The sequence below is a fragment of the Cuculus canorus genome, chromosome 1 (genome assembly GCF_017976375.1).
Source record: "Cuculus canorus isolate bCucCan1 chromosome 1, bCucCan1.pri, whole genome shotgun sequence".
Taxonomy (NCBI): domain Eukaryota; kingdom Metazoa; phylum Chordata; class Aves; order Cuculiformes; family Cuculidae; genus Cuculus; species Cuculus canorus.
The window spans coordinates 176,483,821-176,508,151 of NC_071401.1; the positions used below are offsets into that span (position 1 = coordinate 176,483,821).

A 24,331-nucleotide genomic window follows, 5' to 3' on the forward strand; every position below is an offset into this window, starting at 1 on the left:
AGTATACCGGTTTCAGAAGCAGGGGAGAGAGAGGGGGAAGGCTATAAATTGGAGAGGGGCAGATTTAGACTAGACATTAGGAAGAAATTCTTCACGATGAGAGTGGTGAGACACTGGCCCAGGTTGCCCTGGGAAGCTCTGGATGCTCCATCCCTGGAGGTGTTCAAGGCCAGGTTGGATGCGGCGTTGGGCAGCCTGGTCTGGTGGGAGGTGTCCCTGCCCATGGCAGGGGGGTGGAACTAGATAATCTTTAAGGTCCCTTCCAACCCAAACCATTCTGATTCTATGATTCTATAACAGCAGTGGGGTAGAAGATGCAGGTGTGGCCCTGTTCCACCTTCTTGTCCTGCTACCAGACTGGGGCAGAGGTAGGGGCTGATGCCACCACTCCTAGTGCCATGCACTTGCTGTTGGGATAGGTGAAGGAGGGCAGTGTTTCACCCACTGCCTGCCACTCCCTGTGTGTGCACAGATTGACCTTGACTGGTGGAACACCCCAGACTGGCTGTGTGCAGTCTGAGACATATCACAGCACTTGACATGTTCTGCTGCTCACATGCGCTTTTACCGGGCTGATGTTTCCCCTCATCTTGTCCCTAAAAATAGTATTTCACACTGACACTGGCAGGGCCCTTCCACATCTCAGGTAAGACTGTATATCAGGATGCTACATGCAGAACCTCACTACAAAAAGATTCTTGTTCTACAGGTCTTCCTGTTTCATTGTTCAAGCAAAAATTAATGCACTCACAAAGTACATGACAGGAAAACGTTAGAAAAATATTTTTCCTGCTCATCTTTTGAACCTCCAGCATTGCTTCTCAGTGATTCTTGATGCAGTTGAAGGAAAACCACAATCCAGTATAAATTCTGAAGCTGCCATCACATAAGCACTGGCAGTCCTTGAATTTACTATTAAAAGCAATTTATCTATTTCCTTTTTGCAAAGATATTTGCAAAGAAACAATAGGATGTCAACATGCGGGGTATAAAAGAACAGCTTTGTAACTTATTTGTATGTTACTTGCTGCGGCAGGAAGCACTGCTAAAATCTATTTTCCAAACTCACAATGTCTGAACCGAGACTGAGATCAGTGAACTCAGGAAGGCAGTTGAGGAAGAAGTGAGGTATTTCCACTTCTTATTATGGTCACCCTGTAGGCATTTTCACGGCAGGAGACAGCAAGTGTCTGATGCTAGAAAACTGCCTTCTGACTTCAAAAATTTCATTTCTCCAGATGGAATTCATGCCAGGGTGAAATATGCCTAATCTTGTTTGTGGGATGTTTCATGCCATGTCTTTGTGCGTGTGAATCTCATGAGGCAAATAAAACATTTGGCAGCCATGAACTAGAAAGGCCAAAGTCCTAATAAAAGAGATGAGCAGTGGGATACCTGGGTTCTGGGAATCCAGGCAAGTAATTTCACATTTTAGCATTTTTTCATTTTGATTACTACCATTGCATGTCTTTTGTATTGCAAATCCTTTGAGGAGATCCTTTCTAAAGTTATAGTCTTATTTGTCTAAGGCTACTGTGGTATAAACAGTAACAAGCAATACAATGTGTGTGTATTTGAGTAAAGTACATTTCATGAGCAGACACCAGAATATGGAGAAATGGTCTTTTTCACAGCATGGTTCACTTCTTCGAAGAGACAGTGGAGATTTTTGTGATGTGAAGTCATAGACACCAAAACACTAGAGGGACATTTGGGCTATCCATGTTTATTCCTTCATGTGCCTTTTGCAAGGCACCAAAACACACCCAAATGATCTGGATGCCTTTGAAGTCTAGTCAGACCAGTATTATACTGTGTTTTTATAACATTCTTTCAAGCAATTGGGCTAACTGTTCAGTTGCAGTGATCTAAAATAGGCATATAGCTTACATGGACTTGAGCTTGTGCCTTTGGATGGCCCCACACAACTTTCGTGTGCAACAACACACATTTCCAGGGAAATTTCATTAAATGCTACACACTAAGCCTGCCCATAGCTGACAGGTTCAACAAATAATTATACTGGCCCTCATAGGCAGACTTGCTGTGAAAATAGAGCAGGAGGTCACTGTCAACTTCTGCCACATCTGCTCTAGCCGCATTTATATAAATAACAAACTCTTTAGACCTTGGAATCAATAACCTTTTACATTTTTTCTTTTTGAATGAATGATGCCTGAAGTCTCTCCAGGACCCCATAGGAAAGAGGTTGATCTCTGCCCCCTTTGGGATTATTTCTGAGGACTAGCTTTCCTGTGGAGTTGGAGGGATTTGTTCAGGTCAGAAGTGACGGAAGGGGTGGAAAGGGAATACAGGGATGGCACATTGAAAGTGAAAATGACTATGTTGTCTGCTCACAATTTAATTTTAACCTTGCACAGATTTTGGAAAATGTTCCTTTCTTATATAGTTTCATGTAGCAAAAATAGATTTTTTTTTCTTTCCAGTAATCATGGAAACACAGAAACAATGATTACTAGAAATTATCTGTACTTGTGGGATCCAGTTTGTGTTATCACTGGATGACACAGAAGCTAAGCCATACGTGCATCCTCAGCAGCGTTACCTGGCAAGGCTGCCACAGCCAACAGGGAGTGAACCTCACAAAGGTCCTCAAACATCTGGAGCAGGTGGAGCTGCTGCAGTTCTGGAATATATTAACTCCAGCTGCTGTTGGCTCAAGCTATACTGCTTTCAACAAATGGTTTTGTGAACAACTGAATACTGAAACTGTGACTATGTCTTAACATATGTTTTGTAGTCCAAAAGACTTAGTAGTCACCAGCACATCAACTCTCTTTATATCCCCTTAAATCTCTCAAAGGAAAGGTCAGCAAGGGATACACTGTCTCAGAAACTGTCACCATTGACATGTATCTCTATTTAAAAGGAGGAAGAGTCCACTAATATTTTTTTTAAAACTATTTTTTAATAAGATCATCTCTTATTACCTAGCTCTTCTTCCTTTGCCTTTCTATCTTTTAAAATCACCCAGGCTCTTTGGACAAATGACTGCTTTAAGACACAAATGTGGATTAAATTGTATTGATTTCTTTGATCTTTGTACATCCTCTCCTTTACTGCTCACAAATCCTGCTTTTCTGCAAAGTTGTCCTTCTCCCTTTCACGTTTCTTTAAGCAATCTGCCTCCTTCCCAGACAAGAACTTGAATGGGGCCAGCTTTCTTCTAATTACCTCTGCTACACTGGCTGGGAGGGAAGAACTCCTTAGTTGTAGTGGGAAAAACTTAATTAAAACAAAACAACCCCCTGACCAGCCTAGCCTTCATCCACATTCCATGCAAGCATAGGTTTCTAATCTGTTTTTCATTTTGGAGACCAATTCTAACACTCTCGTGTGTGCAGACATACATGAGGCCAGTAATTGAAAGTCAATATGAATGGAAGCCCAAGAAGGAAGAAGTCTTTTTTTTTCAGCTGATCTAAATGATTTTTCAGTTAATAAAGATCACAGTATGGCTGCATAGATTAATGACTCAAGCAATGCATAAGATCAGCTATTCAATTTGTTTCCTAGGTTTTAAAAAATGTAATAATCCATTCTATTAATGGGTGCTACCGGTTCTTCTAGATGAAATATAATAAAGGATGACTCTTTCAAGAATAATTTTATACATTCACTCAGGGTAACTGATTACATGAGCCAAGGATTGCAAATTGAAGAGATAATTGACTTCTTCAATATGCAAATACAGTACGAGGCAATAAACAGATACCAGTTACATCAATATGAATTATAATTACAATTAACTTCAGCATCACAAAGAAACCATCTTGATTTTCTTCAATGCTTGAATGCCATTTTTTTGCTTTCAGTTACGCCAATGTAGCACTTAGTGAGAGTTGGTGTGGATTCACTCCCACAGGGCAAAGTGTACCTGAACAGAGCTGCACTCACTTCTTCACACCTTTGGCTTCACAATGTGTCACTTGTTATTGTTTGCACATAGTTTGATAATCACTTTTTCCTACTGGGAATCTCTTCCAGAGATTTCTACCAGGGGCAACATTTATACAGCAATACTGAGGAGGTTTTGGAACAAATTGCCCAGGGAGGTTGTGCAGTCTCCATCCTTGGATATTTTCAAGACCTGTAAACATAAAGCCCTGAGAAACCTGGTTTTAGCTCAGAGCCAACCTGGATTTGTGCAAGAGCTTGGCTAGAAATCCCTTCAAATCTGAATTTACCTATGAACTTACGAAAGTGAACAGGAGGTAAGCAGAGAGAAAAGGAAGAGCCTGGATGGAAACTGCAGAATGATTTTGAGGATCTTCAGAACTGAAGAAATTTAAATAGTGGGGAAATGGAAGAATGGATCCCTTGGGGAAAGAAACAATGGGAAAAATTAGTTGATAGCTGAGAAAATGTTCTGATCCATCTCAAAGCATCTGTCTGAAAGACAGCAAAAAGGAGGAAGCAAACAAGCAGACAGTATTGACCTTTGGGAAACAAATATTGCACTTAGTTTTTTACTACTATGACTCCTTTCTGCTTGTCTTTCTCATTTCCCTGACAATAGGTAGGAATCAGACATTGGCCAGCCACACCAACAGTACTTGTCTGACTAAAGAGAAGAAAGGATCTTGCTCTTTTCTTAAAATCCCCCATCTTGAAGCTGTGGCAGGTAGGATGCATTGGCGCTCTGTGCATGAACAGGCAAAAATACGCCTTTCCCCAGAAACTGAAAAGCTAGAATGAAGGCAGACTTGAAGAAAACATCTATTATGTTCATGTATCTCACATTTCCTTTGAATGTAGCTGAGAGCAAGGCAGGTTGTTTGCAACAGGAGACACAGAGCTCTGCTTGTTTTAAAGAATTTGCACAGTTATGCATCTTCTTGAATAAATACATTGAGTCATAAAAATAACTGTCTGTAAACATTAATTTGTAATTTTTCATGGAGGACCCTGGTTAGAAGGACCGAAAACATTTCTGGATGTACCATAAAGTATTGCAATGAACCATATTTGCACTAGATCTGTCCCTAGACTGTGTCAGAGTCTTCATAAAGAAACCTGTTGCTACTTTAGCAGAATGTCCTTGGCTGAGCAAAGCCTGTGTACAGATGGTACTGCATCAATAACAGCAATTATGGGCCTTTGGTGGGTGATTGGTGGTTTAGGTCACTAACAATAAAAATTTATTGGAAATAAAAACAGAAGAATGAAACAGACTTTAGGGAAAAGGAATTAAAAAAAGAAAAGGAAGAGAAGAAGGAATTCAATATGCAGAGAAGTGCTCCAGATGTCACAAAGCAGCGTGAGACCCCGGTCTATAACCTGCCTGCAGGCATCAGATAAGTTGCTCTTCTGCAGCCCGCAACTGATACACATCAAAGAAAAGCATGAGATTAGAAGCATCTCTGTGACTGTGCTTCTGCTGTAGCATATTTTTCTGAAGGGATTTGATGTTAATTTACTCCACTTTGCAAAGCAGTTGGATTTATGCTTTTCCTCTCTCCAGTAAAGAGTTTGCTGTGGAGAGTATCACCTCCTGGAGTTTCTCCTTCATAATTTCTTTCCTACTTCCCATTAGGAAAGCTACCGCTTTTCCCCAGTGAAAACCTGCTGGCATCCCCCATGCAGAAGAAGTGTTAGGAGGGAAATCGTATTAAAACCTAGTCACCCAGAAGATCTACTCACCCAGAAGTCATCTAGAAGATGAGAATTGTTTGAGAGCATTTGGGAACAGGGACTTGCTGCTTCTATTTGATATCGGAAAGAGGATGGAAAGGTTTTCTAGTGATTTGCTGTCTCTCCATTTGTCCCTTCATGTTCCTATGAAACAGGACTTCCATTTATATTGATTTGCCTCTGAAATGGTCACATAAGCCATTCTTCTCCATGTCATGGCTGTGGAACTCACGCACCAGACTTCGATCTTTTGCCTGCCCTTGGTTATCCTACTTGGAGTTTATTAGACATTGCAATGACATGCTACATCACATTCAGAGAGCCCAGACTCGTCACAGGACAGTTTTGAGTGCACAGGGAAATGAACAACCCTATTGTTGTTTGATGGATAGGAGGACCGTATAGAAGAGCTGGGCTGTCTGGTGCTTGCAGTGGCATCTCTGTTGATAAACGAACTGCAACTGTTCGTTAATAAATACAGTTTGAATCTTTGCATGTCACTGTCCATAATCCCAAGCACAGGGTCACTTTAACATCTGTGTATTTTGTCTATATCCTGCACTGGGCAGCTACAAGAGAATCAACTTTATATTCTTATTCACAGTTTGGTCTGCTTAATTTTTATGGTTCCTGCAATCTGCTCAAAGTTTAAGGTTGCTTCTAAATGCAACTTAAACTGAAACACACTGCTTTCAGGACTGTAACTACTTCAACTTTATGGCCTGAGATGAAAAGTCCTCTCCCACTAAGCCCCTCCTAGGAGTTTGTTAAAATTAAGAGCAATGCACTAGAAACCTACTACATCTTTCACTAGTAAGTCATAACCTGTTCATTTCTGGGAAAATGAGCTTGCCAGTCTACTAAGCATCTGAGTTGCTGTCTTTCCAGTCTTTGAGAGCTGTCTGATCTTTGTTTCTAAGTGGGTGTCATGATGGAGACTATTCTCCACAGGAAAACCAATAATTTAACACATTCTGTAATATAGTGCAGAAGCTCAGAGTATGATGGAGAACACAGAAATCTTTTGAAAAAGACAAATTTACTTTCTGCATAAATTAGACAAGCCATAATTTTGGGAAGCAGACTGTGCAATTAAATATTCTGTTTTGGTTTTGCATTTTCTAGGCTATAGGAAGGGAGGCAGAGGAGATGAGGCAATCTGGAGTAACTAACTCATGGAGCAATGTAGAATAAAGAGAGTAGTAGCGCATCACCTGCTTGAGAGACTCAGCACTTTCCCCCAACAGAATCAACTAATCCCTAAGCTCCCAACATACTTACACATACACACATTCACTTTCATAAGCATTAATATTATATTTAAGGCACTTTCTACAAATACTCCTACTTTCTCTTTGTTCCGTGTCACTTCCATCTCAGCAAAGGTAATTCTTCGAGGATGCTAAAGTAATTTATAGGCATCTGTGGGCTCATAAATCTTATGTGCTTAGCCTAGAGATATTTCTTCTATGTGCACTATTTTAGGCAGTATCGACCATTCATCACTGTATAGTGTATCCATGGTAAAAAAAGAACTATTGTAACAAATATGATCTTTGTCAAAGCAGACATAGGCCAGGCCTGTAGTGATGGCAGCTACTAGATGGTTTATTATAGAGGGCAGAGTGGAGACTTGTGTAATGTGTGAAAATATTGACACTTCTTCAAGTTTCTTCCCTTCTATGGATTCTTCAGCTTCTTGAGGAAAAGAAAAAAGAAAAAAAGACTGAAAATATTTGTGCAATAGTTAGACTTGAAGGAAGAAGCCAACCATCCCTACCATGGTTCCAGTGGTGGGTACTAGAGCAGAAAACATTGCCGAGTGGTTTGACCTCATAAAGCATTTCGGCATATTAATAATGAACAATAGTCAAATCCAATGAATGTGCTTGGAGATGGAACATTTCCACTTCGGGTAACCAGTTTCAGGCATTCTAATTAGCCACCCATGGACTCTTCTGCAGTCCATGGAGCAAGACAAGTTGCTTCAGGAGAATACTAAGGATAACTCTGCATTAGTAGATCAGCTCAGAAATGGAGTTTAGATTGTGTTCCCTTACTCTCTCATAGAATGACTAGGTTGGAAAGGACCCGCTGGGTCATCGAGTCCAACCATTCCTAACACTCCCTAAACCATGCCCCTCAGCACCTCGTACACCCATCCCTTAAACACCTCCAGGGAAGGTGACTCAACCACCTCCCTGGGCAGTGTCTGCCAGTGCCCAATAACCCTTTCCATGAAAAATTTTTTCCTGATATCCAGCCTGAACCTCCCCTGGCTGAGCTTGAGGCCATTCCCCCTTGTCCTGTCCCCTGTCACATGGGAGAAAAGGTCAGCTCCCTCCTCTCCACAACCTCCTTTTAGGTAGTTGTAGAGAGCAATAAGGTCTCCCCTCAGCCTCCTCTTCTCCAGGCTAAACAACCCCAGCTCTCTCAGCCACTCCTCATAAGACTTGTTCTCCAGCCACTTCACCAGCTTCTTTGCTCTTCTCTGGACACGCTCCAGAGCCTCAACATCCTTCTTGTGGTGAGGGGCCCAGAACTGAACACAGTACTCAAGGTGCGGTCTCACCCGTGCCGAGTACAGAGGGAGAATAACCTCTCTGGACCTGCTAGACTTGGGCCCCCTACTAGACATCCGGCCCCATAGACTTGTGGGTGTCTAGCTGGGCGAGTCTCTAACCACCTCCTCTTGGATCATGGGAGCTGCACTCCGCTCCTCTAACTCCTGGGTTTGTACACAGGGGGAACAACTTCCCTTACTATTAAAGACTGAGGCAAAGAAGGCATTAAGTATCTCAGCCTTGTCTTCATCCCTTGTCACTGTTGTTCCTTCTGCATCCAATAGGGACTGAGTATTCTCCCTAGTCCTCCTTTTCTTGTTAATGTATTTGTAGAAAGATTTTTTATTATCTTTCACAGACTTAGCCAGTTTGATTTCTAGTTGGGCCTTAGCACTCCTGATTTTTAACCTGCACGATCTCATTTCCTCCCTGTAGTCTACCCAAGACGCCTGTCCCTTCTTCCAAAGCTCATAGACATTCCTCTTCTTTTTGATATCTCTCAAGATCTCCCTACTCAACCAAGCTGGTATTTTCCCCTGCCGGCTCCTTTTCCAGAACATAGGGATGGCATGTTCCTCAGCTGCTAGGACTTCATTTTTGAAGAGCGCCCAGCACGCGTGGGCTCCCTTGCCCTTAAGGACTGTCTCCCATAATCCAAACTGCATGGTCTCTGCACATGAATGAGTTTTGTCCAGAATGTACTCCAGCCGCTATGGTGCATTCAGTTTATAAGGGCCAGACAAGAGCTAAACTGAAGTAAAACCCTGTAATACACAAACTGTGGGCACCGCGATCTCTTCACCAACTGTTTAAACTCCACAAACCCATTCCTGCTCAGTTGCGCTACTAACCAATGCAGAGACAAGTGACCAAAGTACTGAATCACCTTTAGGGTCTTCAGTTTCCAAGTCTTCGCCTGCTTCAGAAAGAGCTCAGGGTAAGCCCAGCCGCCTAACTCAGGCTTTTCAAACTCAACACTGGAAATGGAGAGAAGAAATACTCCTTTTTTTCTCCCATCTGTGTCTGTGTTTACAAATGAGACTCCCACACAACTGAGGAGTCTTTTCTCCTTTCATTAAGTTGATGAGTTGACCAGGGTGAGTGGCTACACTCAATCTTTTAAGAATTCATGATACAAGTAATCTCTCTGCTTGACCATTAATTTAAATACTCACGCGGAAGCCAGGGTTACTTGATGCTTTTTTCTCTTTCATGCAGGCTTGTAATGACCTTAAAAACATTAACTCAATGTGAGGTCAAAGAATTATTTTAGCTGCGGATCAGTTGCTTAATAACAGTTTTCTCAGTCATGTAATCACGCAAGCTGTAAGGCTCAAGTAATTCTTTCATTTTCTGCCTACATATTAATGGATTTAACCACTCCCATGCACAAAAAGGAGAAATGAGCTAACTAGGGATTGTCAGTACTTGAATTTACAGTGTCCAAAACATACAGAGAAGCATGAATCTGCAACAATAATCAGCTATTTCTGTACATACTTAACAAATCAAATACTTTTTGGAAGTCAAACATCGATACAGTCACTTCTCAAATAGTACAAGCAGGACCTCACAGTGTTTTGCCATTAGGAATTAATGGCTTTGTCTTTGACTGTAACTTAAGTCAATTAAGTTTCTAGGCTGCAGTAGGCAAAAGCTAATAGATTTATTTTTAGTCATAATTTTTAACAGATAAAAATTTAGTCCGATTACAAAGTAAACTTTCTCCTGATGAAATATTAAATGTTACATAAGAAAAATATTTGATTTTGACATTACTGTCTTATTTAGTGTCAGAAATATTTATGACTTTAACTAGGACGATGCATGGATAAAATGTTTTAAAAAATTGGAAAACTAACAGAATATGTTCCTGCCTTATAATAAATAATTGTTTAATGATATTTATTAAAGCTGGCTCTCAAGTGACAGTTAATAAATGCATAGTTCTATTATGCATGCTAAATTCAGCATTCTGAAAACTTAAAAGCAGATGGATCAAAACAACAGAGATAAAAAAGTCACAAAGACAAAATACAGCAACACCAGTAAATGACAGGGAAACAATTCAGACTTAAAATGACTTCTTATTTAGTAACTTGTAACAACAATTTATAGAACTAAATTACAGTAAAATCAGAGTCTTTCTGATGTTTCAGATATGCAGTTTTCTCTAGTGCACACATATCAATCCTACAGCAGAGAAATTCACGTTACAAAGTCCCCTTCAAAAAAGCAAAAAACCCCAGTTTCTCTACGTTTCTTTTTCCAGGTTACCCTTATTCATGGATAATGAAGGAAGGTGGCAGGAAGGGTAAAATAAAACTGAATTATTAATCTGTTTTAATTAGAAACCTTAAACATTTCTTCAGTATTTAGAGAACACAGACTGCCTATGTGTGGTGTGCTTCATATGCATGCTTCATGTATGTCCAGACCATATCTGCACTGACCTGCACAAATGCTGGATTTAATGGGCTTTGTGTCCTTTAATGTAGTCACTCTATTGCCTCTTTGATATTGCATAGGTTTGATGTGATGATGGAAAGAGTTGCTTCAACCATGTAATTTCACCTCTGTTTCTAAAAGGTGAAGGGTAAAGCCTTTTATCAAGGAGCAGTTTATTTTTAATTACATAAAATATAATTAGGCATTATCACCTAGCTGCTATTATTGATGGAGAAAGTCATATTTTCACAAGTAGTGACCCATACTCTATTATCACTCTGCTGTTTACCACATAATGAATCTGTATTTCTGCTTGGCAGCTAGCCAGCTAAAATTAAAAGGTAATCAACATGCTTCTCTGCAGTCTGGTCATCAAAGTCACTAGCTTCACAGATGAGTAAATAACAAAGTCAAGTTGTGATGTCGTAATAGAAACTGTTCTTGAGGAATAGCTACATTTATCTCCTCTGTCAAGACATCAAATGATACTTGAAAGAACCATATACAAAAAGCTTTGCAAAATAGATTAGAAGAACTGTGCTATACAACTGGTGTTGAGTTAAAAAACAGTTTAATGTCTCAAGGCACCACCACGGTAGAATTTTATACCTGCAGGTAATCATCTAATACACTACTATACAGATAAAGTATCAATAAATAGCTTGTACAATTTTGGGAAGCAATCTATAAAGGAATGTTAGTTATACAGTAGGCACGTACTATAATACAAAGAAAACCCAAAATTCCTAGAAAAAGCATGCTGAGCACCTTTTGGTATAGGTTGAGTTTCTTATTCTAAACACTATGTAAATCTTAGCTTACAAAAGGTAAAACTGAAATCTTATAGTAACTGCTTACTTACTATAAGTAACAGTTACTTATAGTAACTGCTTATTTAAACTGATTTTCCTGGGTATTTGCCTCTATGTCACAGGATTACTCTTAGGGACAGAGGACTCTGGTACTGGCTGTAAAGGGCTATCTTGTTCATTCAGTTGTGCGTTCAAGTTTTCAGAAGTTAGGAGTGAAGAATTAAAAACTATTTCACTTAAGTCTGATTTTATGGATACAAGATGTGGTTCTTGAAAGCTTAATGGCTCTTCTACTAACACCTGTGTGTTTTCTCGTGTCATTCCCATATCTGATGGTGACTTTCGTTTCATTCTTGTGTAGGACTTGTCTAAATTCTCCATGCCTTGGTCAGTTTTCTGAAATCGCCCAAAGAACCAGATGAAGAAGCCAAACAAAGCAAAAGCCAGCAAACTTGGGATAAAAGCCAGGCATTTGACATCAAGGCTAGAGCCTATGAATCTGCTGTGCAAGAACATGTCTCCTTCAGCATAGGTCCGGTTGGTCAGTGGGTTAGTGTTATTAGATCTCCATTCCCAAGACAACTTAGTTCTATTAAGGTCTTTCAAGCTTTCTGAGTCCTTCACTGTGTAGATCTTCTGTCCAGGACCAATATATTGACCATATTCATGAGGTTTGTAAAATATTTGGTTCTTCCACATATTCAGATCCAATATTAAAACAAGGAAGATGATTCCGTAGTTAAACCATTTTCCTGTTTGGAAAAAAGAAAGTTCTGTCACCTGATATTTCCATTTTAGAAGCAGTACAAATGTAAAAGCTACTCAGAGAAAAAATGCTATATTTTATTAATCTGTAAAGCAAAGTTGTAATAAAATTACCACCATAATGAGATTTATTTTGAATATCCCTTAGTATTTCACAATTATGTCTGGGTACATAATAAAATAATTCTGTAACACAAGCACAGCAGTACATCAATTGAATTCACATTGCAATTTATAGGGAATCTGCTGATTAGACCACTAAGTGACGTGGTATGGATTAATAAACTTTAAAAAGCTTTCATTTCAGGTCTTAAAAAATATTCACCCGGAAATTTTCCATGAAAAGGCCATATTTGACATAACTATTTATATGCCAGGAATGATTGAAGTAACCGAAATTTTGGGTGTTGGTAATTATGTAAATTTTAAGAGTGTGTATATATATATATAGTTTGATATACCAACCATGGTGCACAGTTATATTTGGGTGGGAGCAATTGGATAAACTGTGATTCGGAGATATTATACCCTAAAGAAACAGCAAGGGCTGACTGTAATTTTGGAAGGCTAGTCAGCTTAACTTTTCCTATAGTCTGCATAGCGAGAAACTCCTTCAAGGAGTGACTCACAGTCATTAAGCTCCTGCAATACTGGAGGAGGGAAAATGACTCCTTTTAGCATTTAAAATAGCTCTTTTGCATGTTTTCTCCAGGCATCCAAAAGACATTAAAAATAACTTTATGAAATTGCAAACTTGGCCCTGCTTTCAGTAGAATGTTGAAACAGATGAAGTCTAGGTATTCCTTCTAACCTAGATTGTTCTATGAATACACAAGAAAAATGCTATTATTTCCATAGTCAAAGCACCTCTTACATTCCACATGGATATATGTTAAGATCTTACCTGTGCAGTGATGACTGGCACCACACAAGATTCCAGCGAATCTACATGTCAGCATTATGTAAAAGGACATTTACAGAGGAATGTTCCTGCTGGTGATGAATGATACTGGTCTATGCTGGAATCATATTTAAGTATGTTTCATGTGAAAAAGAAAATGAACATACCAGAGTATCTATCAAATGACTTCTGTCATTGGCTTGGTAAAGAATAAATTGACTACAATTCATGAAATCCCATACGTTCAAATTGTACTACCAGAATGCTCCAGGAGGGTAAGGAGGGTAATTCTTTCTATTTCCGCAACTGAGTTTAATAGTTCTCTTCAGTCTAGGTTATACTTAGAATGAAAATGAACAAGACTGTTTATTCTCTTCTGTTATAGTCACTATCCAGAAATCAAACTGCATTGAAAAGACCTTGCAGCCAATCTTGTTCATATAATTCCTGAATAATTAATCTTTTTTTCTGAGTTTGATCTGAGTTAAAATTTACCTGTTAAAGAATATTACAGTTTTAGAAGATTATCACCACATTTTATAATACTTAGGTCCATTAAATCAACATCAAGACACTGAAAAGGATGCTAAAATATGAAATATAATAACAAACAATGCAATCTAGTTTCATAGTGTTTCCTGTGGATTTCTGCCCTCTATTTCCTGTGTTTCTCCCCGTCAGAATAACTTCAGCTTTAGTTCCGTATGAACTTTCAACAGAAAGAGACAGAATATATCTTGCATAGTGTGTCTTGATGGGCTGAATGGCGGACACATATTCACTGATATATTGGCTTCTGTCAAACAGAATATAATAGCTGACCAATCCCTGCTTTCTTCTCATCTGGACACTAACTTAGGTGTTCCTCTTTTACCTAACCACTGTTTCTTAGGACACAATGATAATGTCACTATTTTTCAGATTTCCACCCTCTGAAAAATGTTTTTGAAAATGGCTGTGGGTTCAAGTTACTTGATACCGAGTGTTAGACAGAGTGAGACCAGCCCAAACAGCGAACGTGATCACATAATTCTATATTTCTTAGGAAAACAGTTTAAACACAAATAACAATGAAACAAATATTAGAATCACTATCTGTTTATCTATGGCCAGTTTGAAAGAAAACATGATTTACTACATTCAAAACTTCCTTTCCTTATTATGATTGTTCTCTTGAGCACTTTCTGAAACAATAATTTGTCATCAAATATTACTCTGTTTCAACTAGAAAGCTGTTTCAACCAGAAACCAACCCCTTGCTGCATTGCCTTGAGGTTAATTCCTTAAGTCATATTCTTTTCCCAGGAAAATGTATCATTAAGTCCATCTAGAAAAAAACTTTCCTCTTCTTTCATTATTAACTTAATTCAAATATCATCTGCGGTACTTTGTGTTTCTTCAGAGGCAAGACAGGGGACTTTCCAGAGAGATCTGCTAGAGCTTAGGAATGGGAAAAGTTCATGTAGGATCAGTATTGCTTTTTCCTTCAGCTAGACATTGCAAGAGTGAAGATGTATAGGGAGAAAATAGACAACTGAAGGATCAAAATACGAAGCATAATGAGATGGTCTTTATAAAGGCCAAAATACACTGTTACAGTTTCCTTGATTGTAGGTTTCAGTTATGACTGACAAAGGAAACTTAGTCATTGCAATGCTGAGCTGCAACTTACCTCCTCTTTAGGCATGATGGCACCCAGGAGATTTCACATTAATCACGTGCATGACCACACCATGCTAAATGCAACACGTGTAGAGGAAGCCCCCTAAAGAGTAAGACTTGAGACGGCAGCCTGCTGCTAGTGGAGAAGTTGACTAAGAAGCTAGCAGAAAACACAAAAAAATGTGGAATAGAGGTAGCCGGGTGCTTAATCTCAGGCTTCATGTAGTTATCTGTCCTGCACTGTTGCTTCCTAACTATGAATCTCTTCTAAGATGGATCTGTCTAATTCAGGCTCTAACTCTCTTATGTTAAGAATTTGAGTGCTGACCTGATCTAAGAGAGATCAACATTTCAATTATTCCTGTTTCATAAAAAGCATGAACATGAAACCCCCTCACTCAGCTCCTAGACAGAGTTTGGCAGGAAGGAGCAACAGCTCCGCTATTGGGATCATTAGGTCAATGCAGACTATAAGGGGTGCTTAGACAAACAGCTTAAATGCAGACACTCCAGTTAACGAAGATGAATACCAACCTGTATGTCTAAGTGGCAGCTAGTTGTCTGAGACCTACCTCTGTTCTACAGTGAATCTTCTCAGAACTCCTTCAACTTCTCATTTCTAGACAATTTTCCCATCCTCTGCATCACTGTCATGCTCAAAGAGCTCTATGATTCTTCCTTTTCTTTTGAAAACTGTTATCATCAGGACCAAACACTGCATACGAGTAACAGTTTCACCATAACTGTATATGAACATAATGACACCTCCCTACTCAGCAGCCAAGGGCGGCATTAATCTCCTTAGACACAAAATGACTGGGAGTTAGTGCTGTCTTGGTTACTTACAGAAAGTATTTGCTTCTTTCTGGAATACCACGTCCTCTGCTGTCTATCCCTCTTCCAAGACATGTAACTTTACTCAGCTGCGCTAGCAGGCGTGATAGTCAAATAAGCCCAGTTTACCAAGCAATCATTCTAGATCAGTGATAAATGTGTTGAAGCAGACTGAACCAAGAGGTCTGACAGACTCCACTTACAAACATCTATTTGATGGTAATTCCTCATGACAAGTAATTTTTGAGACTTATTATACTGACCAACACGTGTATAATTATGTATATGAAATGATTGACTATTGCAACTTAATTTTAACATAGTGCATTTTATAGCAATCTTTAACTTGTATATCAGGCCTATAGAGGAAATAAACTTGGCAAACCAGAAGTCACTCCTGACCGCTCCCCTTGCATCTAAATACACTCAAGTTTATAGTTCTGAAAAGAGTCAGAATAGATAGATTATGAAGTTACAGATACTAATTTTCTTAAAAAATATATTTATAATTTCTTTTACAATGCTTCAACTCTGATTCCAGATAAAAAGTGGTAAGGGAAAATGAAGCCCCACACTACAAAGTAATTTAACTTGTCTCTTAACCAATTTTGGTAGGATCACTACCACTGTTGCTCTACAGCTGTTTCTACTCCAGTGAGTTCTGTGTGGCTGAGAATATTGGTGTACACCTGATATCATTTAGCCCTTCTTAAGGCAGGTGGCTTTTTCACGCAATTTGAGAATGGGAGGATGAATAATAGTAAGATCAGTTCTCAAGACTGGAAGGCTAATCAATCATTTCTGCAAACCGCAAGGAATTAAACCCACTCTTCAATGAAGTTACAATGAAGAAAATCGGGTGGTAAAATGGGCTATGTCATTCAGCTATGCACTAACTAAAAAAGACCTGGCTGATGACTGGCTCTCACGTCACTGATGTATTTACGTGCTATGCATGACATTTGGAGAGTCAGGAATCTGGTTAAGTGAATTGGGAGATGCGGTACAATATTGAAATTTGATGCAATAAGGGTCCTCAAAAAGGGAAACTGAAGGTATGTAACCTACATGTCTCCATGAGGCTGTGACGCAGAATGTGAAACTGTTTTCTAGGGTACTTGGTCTGTCTGAGATGGAGTTGATTTTCCCCATAGCAGCTTTCAAAGTGCTGTGCTTGCATTGGTAGCTAGAAAGGTGTTAACAACACATCAGTGTTTTGGCTACTGCTGAGCAGTATCAAGGCTGTCTCTCCAAAATTCCCCTCCCTATCACTACGCTGGGTGTGGGCAAGATCTTGGGAGGAGACATAGCCAGGACATCTCAAACTGACCAAAGGGATATTCCATACCATACGACGTTTGATTAGTGATAAAAGCCAAGAGAAAGTAGGAGGAAGAGGAAGCATTTATTATTATGACATTTGTCTTCCAGAGCAACAAGTACACATATTGAACTATCTTTATCTTGATCCATGAGGTATTTTCCATCTTATTTTGCCATCATGTTGAGCAGGGGAGTAATAGGGTGGCTTACTGGGTAGCTGGCATCCAGGCAAGGCCAACTGAGCACAGCTTTGTAACCTACAACTGCTATTTGGGGATGAGATCTCAATTCTTGTGTTCTGAGAAAACATGGCTGTTGAGGAGGATTGTATCTTCATGACTATGACACTGACCAGATGGGAAATCTTAACACTAGAACTATCACCACATATAGCAGTTTAGACCTGCATTGTAAGACCATACTCTGAGCACTAGCCTATACGGGTCTCTGCTTAGAAACGTTCTCCTGTCCCTGCAAAAGCTGAATAACAAATATGCACTGCCCATAAATGCCAGGGTCTTTCTCATTGCGAGAGAGAGATGGATTTTTAATTTGTCCATTTTCCCAAAAGGCACTTGTTTTTCCCAGCTGAACAAGATGTTTGGGTAGTGCTCATCTTTTTATAGAGACTGATAAGGCCTATAAGATGTTCAGCAAACAGTCCACAATCCCACATGCATCTGATTTATTGGGCAACTGAAGCAGATCTTGGAGGTCTAAATATCCCAAACCAGCTCCTGGTTCTGGAGTATTTTTGGTTTTGTGTGTACACTCTGTTAACAGAGCAGTCATGTTCTAAAAGAAAGATCTCAAGTAGAAGCCAGTCCTTAGCATCTTTCATGAGCTAAAGAGGAAATGTGAAAATCTCTCTTATTAAGGCAAGATTCAAGCAGCCTCATGCTGTGCAACCGCAGCCAGAGGCTACTGTAGGAAATGTTGACTTTAGAGTCATTTCTCAATTGCAATTTGTGTCTAAAAACATTCAGATACCACTGTAAAACATTCAGGTATCTTTGAAATATTCTTTTTATCTTCTGTCATGTTAGTGTTTTAGCTATATACATGCATACAGATCACTCACAGCTGAACTAAGTCGCAAATCCTCTGCATTTTTTTCACATCTCTGTGCCCTGATAGCTTTGTTTTTACCTCTAACCTTCCTACTTTTGCACATGGTCTTCCTCAGACTTCTCTGTGTAGGCAATGCTTGGCCTGAATTTAGACACACTTTTGGTTGAATTCCACAAGCCAATTATGCTAGGCAATTACCAGCTGTGATTGAGATGATTTCTGGTTTCAGTGGAAGGGCACTGTGGATAGAACAGTGTTCAGAAACACATTTATAAACAGCTAGAAAAATCTCCTACCTGTTTTGATACCCAAACCTTAACATTTCCTATTTGAAACTTATCCATCTACTTGACAGCAGATGCTCTTGGATCTCCACTGCTGCTATTAAAGGGTACCAGCCAGGCCCTCTAGTGCCTTTTAACCATGAAAGAATCTGATGTAACAAAATTTACTTTTAAGTTTTACAAATTTCCCTGGGTATTATAAAAGCTAGCATAGACTATGGATTTTCATAAACAGAAGCCCAAGAAGGGAAACACACTCACTGCAGTGAACCATCTGTCAACGGAAATCCAGATGAATTAAGCAGATGCAGGAATTCAACAGTTTTTTTATGTACATAGATAAAAGCAGCTATCTAAACTGGATAAAAATATTTAATATAGAGTAGATGCTTGCTAGGAGTTTCTAGATGCAAAGAAATTTGAGAAAAATGTAGTATGCATTTACCAGTAAAAATAAGATACACTTTTGATAGTAGATTTAAAATTCCATGAAGCGTAACAGCTACAGGCTGCAAATGTTAATTCAACATTACTCCCAACTTGCAACATTCAGAAATCACAAAACAAGCCTAAGAAAGCATGTTATTAGTTTAAAGTAGTAAGATGGGTTGAAAATAATACACTTAGTACTGTTCTGTTTATCTGCTTTTTTAGACATGGAACCACAGAGAAGCAACATTTCATTTTTTTTTTCTCTGTAATCATAAGCTCTTTATCAAAAAATATGAAAGCCAAAATTATCACACAGTCACTGAATTCAGGAGCTGAGTCTTCAGACAAAATAGCAAAAAACCCACACCAAACCCAAAACCCCAGCTGTCTTAAGACTTGTGATAAAATCAGGAGAGCTGGCAACAAGATCATGGAACTGTGAAATCCTTCATCTGTACAGAACTTGCATGAAGCCATTAAGCCTACACTGACAGAAAGGTACCTTGAAGTCCATTACTGAATGTCCCTTTACTTAGAGATACTTCTTCGTGGGACTGCTGCTTATTTGAGCAACCCAGCACCAAATAAAGCTGCTCAGGGGAGTCCTAGGCCTGCTGTTATTTATGTCAATCAACAGCAACCAAAAGAGACTGTAACAGAAATTATGAAGAATAAAATTTGCCAGGAAAAACATAGTAAATTGCACTTCATCCATGCTTTCTTCTTACTATTTGGGAGAATAGTAAGTTTTCCAGTTTCTACAAATCAGGGCACAGGTCATAGATTTACAGCTTGACTCTATCCCTACAGCAAGTGCTAAAATAAATGGTACTTAGGCTTTAGTATCTTTACCTGCTTGTACTAAAAAAAAGGTCACACGATTAAACTTAAAATGTACTAAACAGGGCTTAAATATAGCAGGCTTCCCGCCATCATCAATGTCCTACCATGGCATCTACTGCAGTTGCATTCATGTGCTTCACTCTCTACCCTCATTTTAGATTGAATTACATTCATCTTGAGATACATATATATATTGGACCAGCCCTTTCTTTTATTAGCTCCTTGATTTAAGTAGAAAATTAAAAGTATCCACACATCCCCACAGTAAGTGGAGCTTGAAAATGAGCCAAGACGATACCCTAACCTAAGACAAGAACTGATGGCAAGAACAGATGGTTCAAGCAAAACTTACCCAAAGGGAGGTTCTTGTGCAATGTGTTATGTCTGTTTATTAGTACTCCTAAAGGGTGGTGTAGCACTGAGATAAAACAGGCACTCAATAGACAGACTACGTGACATGCAGTCAAATGGATTGATTTGCCTAGCGAATCTAATAAATGGATCTTGTTAATGCTGAGCAGGGAAAAATATTCCTCAGCCCTTATTCATTAGCTCATCCTTATCAAAAGAATGCCTTCTTGCCAGAAAATCAGAAAGGCCTTCAGACCTCTCTTCAGACGACTCTACAATGCATAAATATTGGTTTCTCTTGGTGGATCTGTTTTCAAACAGCAGCATTGCTAGCACTTGCATTTCTGATCTCGGATTTATTTTCTTTGCTGTTGCTTATTTTTTGCTCTTCCCTTACTATCATCAATATCCCTGTCTCTTCTACAATGCAAAAATGTTCTTTGGTCTTTAGTCCCTCTTCTACCACCCATTGTTTTACATCTAATTTAATTATATCCCAAGTTTCTGTACCTGATGGTGCAGCTCACCGAAGCGTGATGCCTCTCTGCACCCATTCCACTACATCTCCTTATAATGGAATAACTGCAGGGCATGTGGGACCCCTGAGGGACTGAGCTTCTCCAAATTCATGCTCTAGTCTTGAGAAGTAGGAAAACAATGTTTTTCACTATCCATGAATACTATGCCTATAATTCACATCATTTTTTTTGATGTTTATACTCTTTTTTTTCTTCCGCTTTCCTTTTTTGCTCACTTGGGAGAGAAAAACGTGTTCATCATGTACACATCCCTTCTTCTCTCACCCTACACTTTCTAGTCACTTACCATGGGACCACTTACTTCATTCTTTTCCATTAACCACTGGCGGTTCAAACAGTCTTACTCATGACATGCCTCAGCCCTTTTTTCTTGCTGTCTGTTCTCTTTCAGTATTCCAGAAGGGCATCTACAACTAATTTTGAAAGATTTCCCATCCTTCCCATTTGCCCTTCTTCTGGACCCATTTGCCCTCCCTCATTCAACAGCCAGCAGGTAACTTTTGCACTCATTTTCTCGTCCTTACTGTTTTTAAATCTGATCACTCAGATTTCTGCCTTCTCTGCTGAAAGTGCCTTTTCTGAGGCCTCATTCAGCTTACCTTGACTAAGTCCTGAGATCATCACTCTTTTGTCCTCAGCACATTTTCTTTCCTTGGCTCTTGCTGCCTGGTGAGCTTATGAGTCACCGGCTAGCTCTTGGCCTTATCTTTGCATCATCTCTGAATGCTCCTTTTGTCCCTGTTCTGCAGGAGTTTCATATGTCTATGTCACTGGATGCTCTCATCTGTCTTATTCCTATACAGTATCATGTGCTGTGATTGTTTATATTGGCAGCTAAAGACTTCTGTCACTTCACCCCCGCATTACTTTGCTATCCATTATTATCCATCTCTTCCCAATAGAGGGAGAGGAGCTATGTTCCTTCTGCATAGTTTAAAGGCAAACTCAAGATATTTATCCCTGTTTAACCTTCTCTCTTTTATTCCCTACTGTTATTATACTGTCTCGTGGTATGCAAGGATCAGGTACTTTTTATCTATATGTACCATCTATTTGAATAACCACGATTCTATTTTATTTGAGGTTATTTAACTGTCTGCTTCTGGTTAGATGACTGATGGAAGGATGGTTACGAGTGGCCTTTGCCAGATGAGAATGACTGAAGTTATGAAAAGATATTAGCATAAATCATAGCAAAGGCATCTGAAAGCATAAGAGATTTGAAAATGAAATAAGCCACTAATTCCCCTAGAGAGTAATTTTAGATAAAAGACGTCTGAAGCTATGCTTGGTATTACTTAGCATCAGAAGAAGTTGCTGAAATCCATGAAAAACTGCAGGTCTCTCTGATACATAAGATAGAGGTTTGTCATTTCCCTGATATGTTTATACTTGGATGATATGGATATGGACAGATAAACAGATAGAAAAGCTGTAATCTGGGGGTGACACAAAAAAAATCCCAATGCAATGAAGAACATATTACCAGACATTTATTACACAGAAGCAGTTCACTGTGTGACTGTGTTACAATCTGTAAGATTCCTTACCTGTTATATGTATGTGATATTCCTCTTTGAAGATCTTTTGGAAATAAGGTACTTTGAACTGCATGTGTGCAGATGGCAAGCCTGGAAGGTTCACTTCAACATCACCCATAAAATGTGGAAACTCCCAGTCCTGTTTAAAAAAGAAAAATAAAAGCCTAGATATATTTCATGGTATATTTTTGCCCTTTAAAATGACTTAAATTAATAAAAGGGAAAGGTTGTATTTTTAAGCCTCCCATTACTGGATTTTCTTACTGTTAGTTTTACTGAACCATTCAAATAGAATATCTTATTTATGTTAGATATTACAACATGATTTTTACTTCAGCTCCATGTGTTTAGAAGTTCACTTCAGAATGACATTATTAAACTCGGTGTACAAGCTGATAGTACAAAATAGTCTAGGCATATGAATATCTATAGACCAACCTCGCAATACTGGTTACATCTTCTGTTACTAATTTGGCAGTTTACAGGTAAGAAATTGGCAAAGTAGGCCTGATCCCCAAAAATCCTTCATATACTTGTATTCTACTTGTTCAAATTATAGGGTTTTCTGTATTTGGCCTTAATACATCTAAATAAATCTCCACCTGCAAGTGAAGACCCCTCAGCATAATCTGCCTGAATCAATCCAAGCACAGCTTTTTCCATTGCTATATTTCAGCTGAAAGGTACTGCTAGAAATGTGGAAGCTCTTACCTATTATTATGGATATTTTGGTAGCATGTGCTAAACCAGCTGAGGAGGAGCTGCATCTAAAGGAAGTTTTTACTTGGTTATTTGCATACACCATTGGTCATTTGAAAACAGGTATAATAGCATGGCTCATTACAGCCAAATCTGAAAGTTTAGCAATGGAGCTAGAATTGGTTTGATTACTGCCAGAATAATTACTTTGTGCAGGCTGCAGATAATCTCCAATTTAAAACATACTGCCCCTGTTCCCATGCATACCCCTGGTTCTGTATCCCACAAGTTAGTGTAAGAAGTACCTGGATTACCATAAGTAAGGCAAAGAAATCTGAAATGTGAGGAGCTCTGTGAGTGATTTGTGCTTCCTTCACATGAAAACCATTCCAGTGCAGCCATGTCCCCAAGAGAACCAATTCCAGGGCTTTTTTCAGTTTTATAAGGCTGAAACTTTCCTACCAGAGTAATGATGAAAAAAATCATAATTCAAAACTAAGAATCATTGCTGAAAGAGAAATGACTCTATATGACTTGACTTCCACAAATTGCTAAGCATCTCCAACATTTTCTACACTGGAAGGAAAATGGAAGAGTTTTATCAGCAGGGAATAGCTTAGCCTAAGCATTAACAGCAGCCTATTTGTGCTAATGCATTGTGATACTGAGTTAAGTGGATTAACAGGAGCGCAAGCAAGGAGAAAACCTGACCCTCTGTACCTGGTTCTCAGTGTTCACAGTGAGACAGAAAGTACCAATTTACAGATGCAGAAGATAAGAGTAATAAGGATACTCTCCTTCTCCCTTATCCCTAATGTAACACAGGCAGTCCTGGTCATGAGGTATGGTAATAACTGTTTGTCTGCACAACTCCTTACACTGTGTCTGCAAACAGCCCTTTACAAGCAGCAAACATTCAAAAAGTAACCAAAGATAAAAATTTCATGGGTGCACACATTAGTTCACAATATCTAATACATATCTCTGGACTTATGTCTCTTCTTAATTCATACATATGCTCACCCAGGAATAAACATGAAGAAATACATTACTTTTTCCTGAAAATAAACAAATGGAGAGCTGTGGACATGGGACTACATAAACATGGGACCATAAATCCAGCTTTCTGCTATTGCCTTGCTGTAGTGCTCCTAAAGTGGCTTTTGCTGGTTTACAGATAAAATTCCACTGCACAGAATTTTGCACTGGACTGTGTCTTTGCACTTGAGTTTTATAAAAAATTTCAGCATTTTCTCTGATCTGTATGAATGTTACCTGGTAATGAGTAACTAGAATGCCAGCTCTATCAGATGTGCAATTCACTGTATTACTTGCCTCAGTAAACAACTACTTAAACCGGAAAATATTTCATAAAACAAAAGCAAAACAGAAAGGTCCAACCCAGTGTGCTACTGTTTGCATTATAACAGACAAGTGAGTGGACAACCCATCGAAAAATACATATTCGACACCAAAATACAGCTACCTTTCATGCACACGTTATCCCGCATTTTCTACACACATAGCCTGTACTGTGAAGCATGCCTGAATTGTATCATGACCATTTCCCTCTAGCCCTGTAACGCGTTATTGCCATTGCTAGTAAC

General features: G+C 39.1%; 1 protein-coding gene across 2 annotated transcripts in view; it reads right to left on the reverse strand.

The window, feature by feature from the left end:
* The window catches only part of TMEM117 (transmembrane protein 117), a 232,981-nt gene that overhangs the window by 15,873 nt on the left and 192,777 nt on the right, over window positions 1–24,331 (reverse strand). Inside the window, exons 6-7 of one of the 2 annotated variants that reach the window (XR_008448091.1) lie at window positions 22,035–22,164; window positions 9,395–12,231 (exon numbers count right to left, since the gene is read on the reverse strand). Coding sequence is in view for 1 of the 2 variants with exons in the window: in XM_054055837.1 (XP_053911812.1) it covers window positions 11,591–12,231; window positions 22,035–22,164 (771 nt within the window). In the remaining variant the exon portion in view is untranslated. Of the gene's footprint in view, window positions 1–1,937; window positions 12,232–22,034; window positions 22,165–24,331 lie in introns of those variants that run through there. The other variant, XM_054055837.1, reaches the window with a different exon arrangement.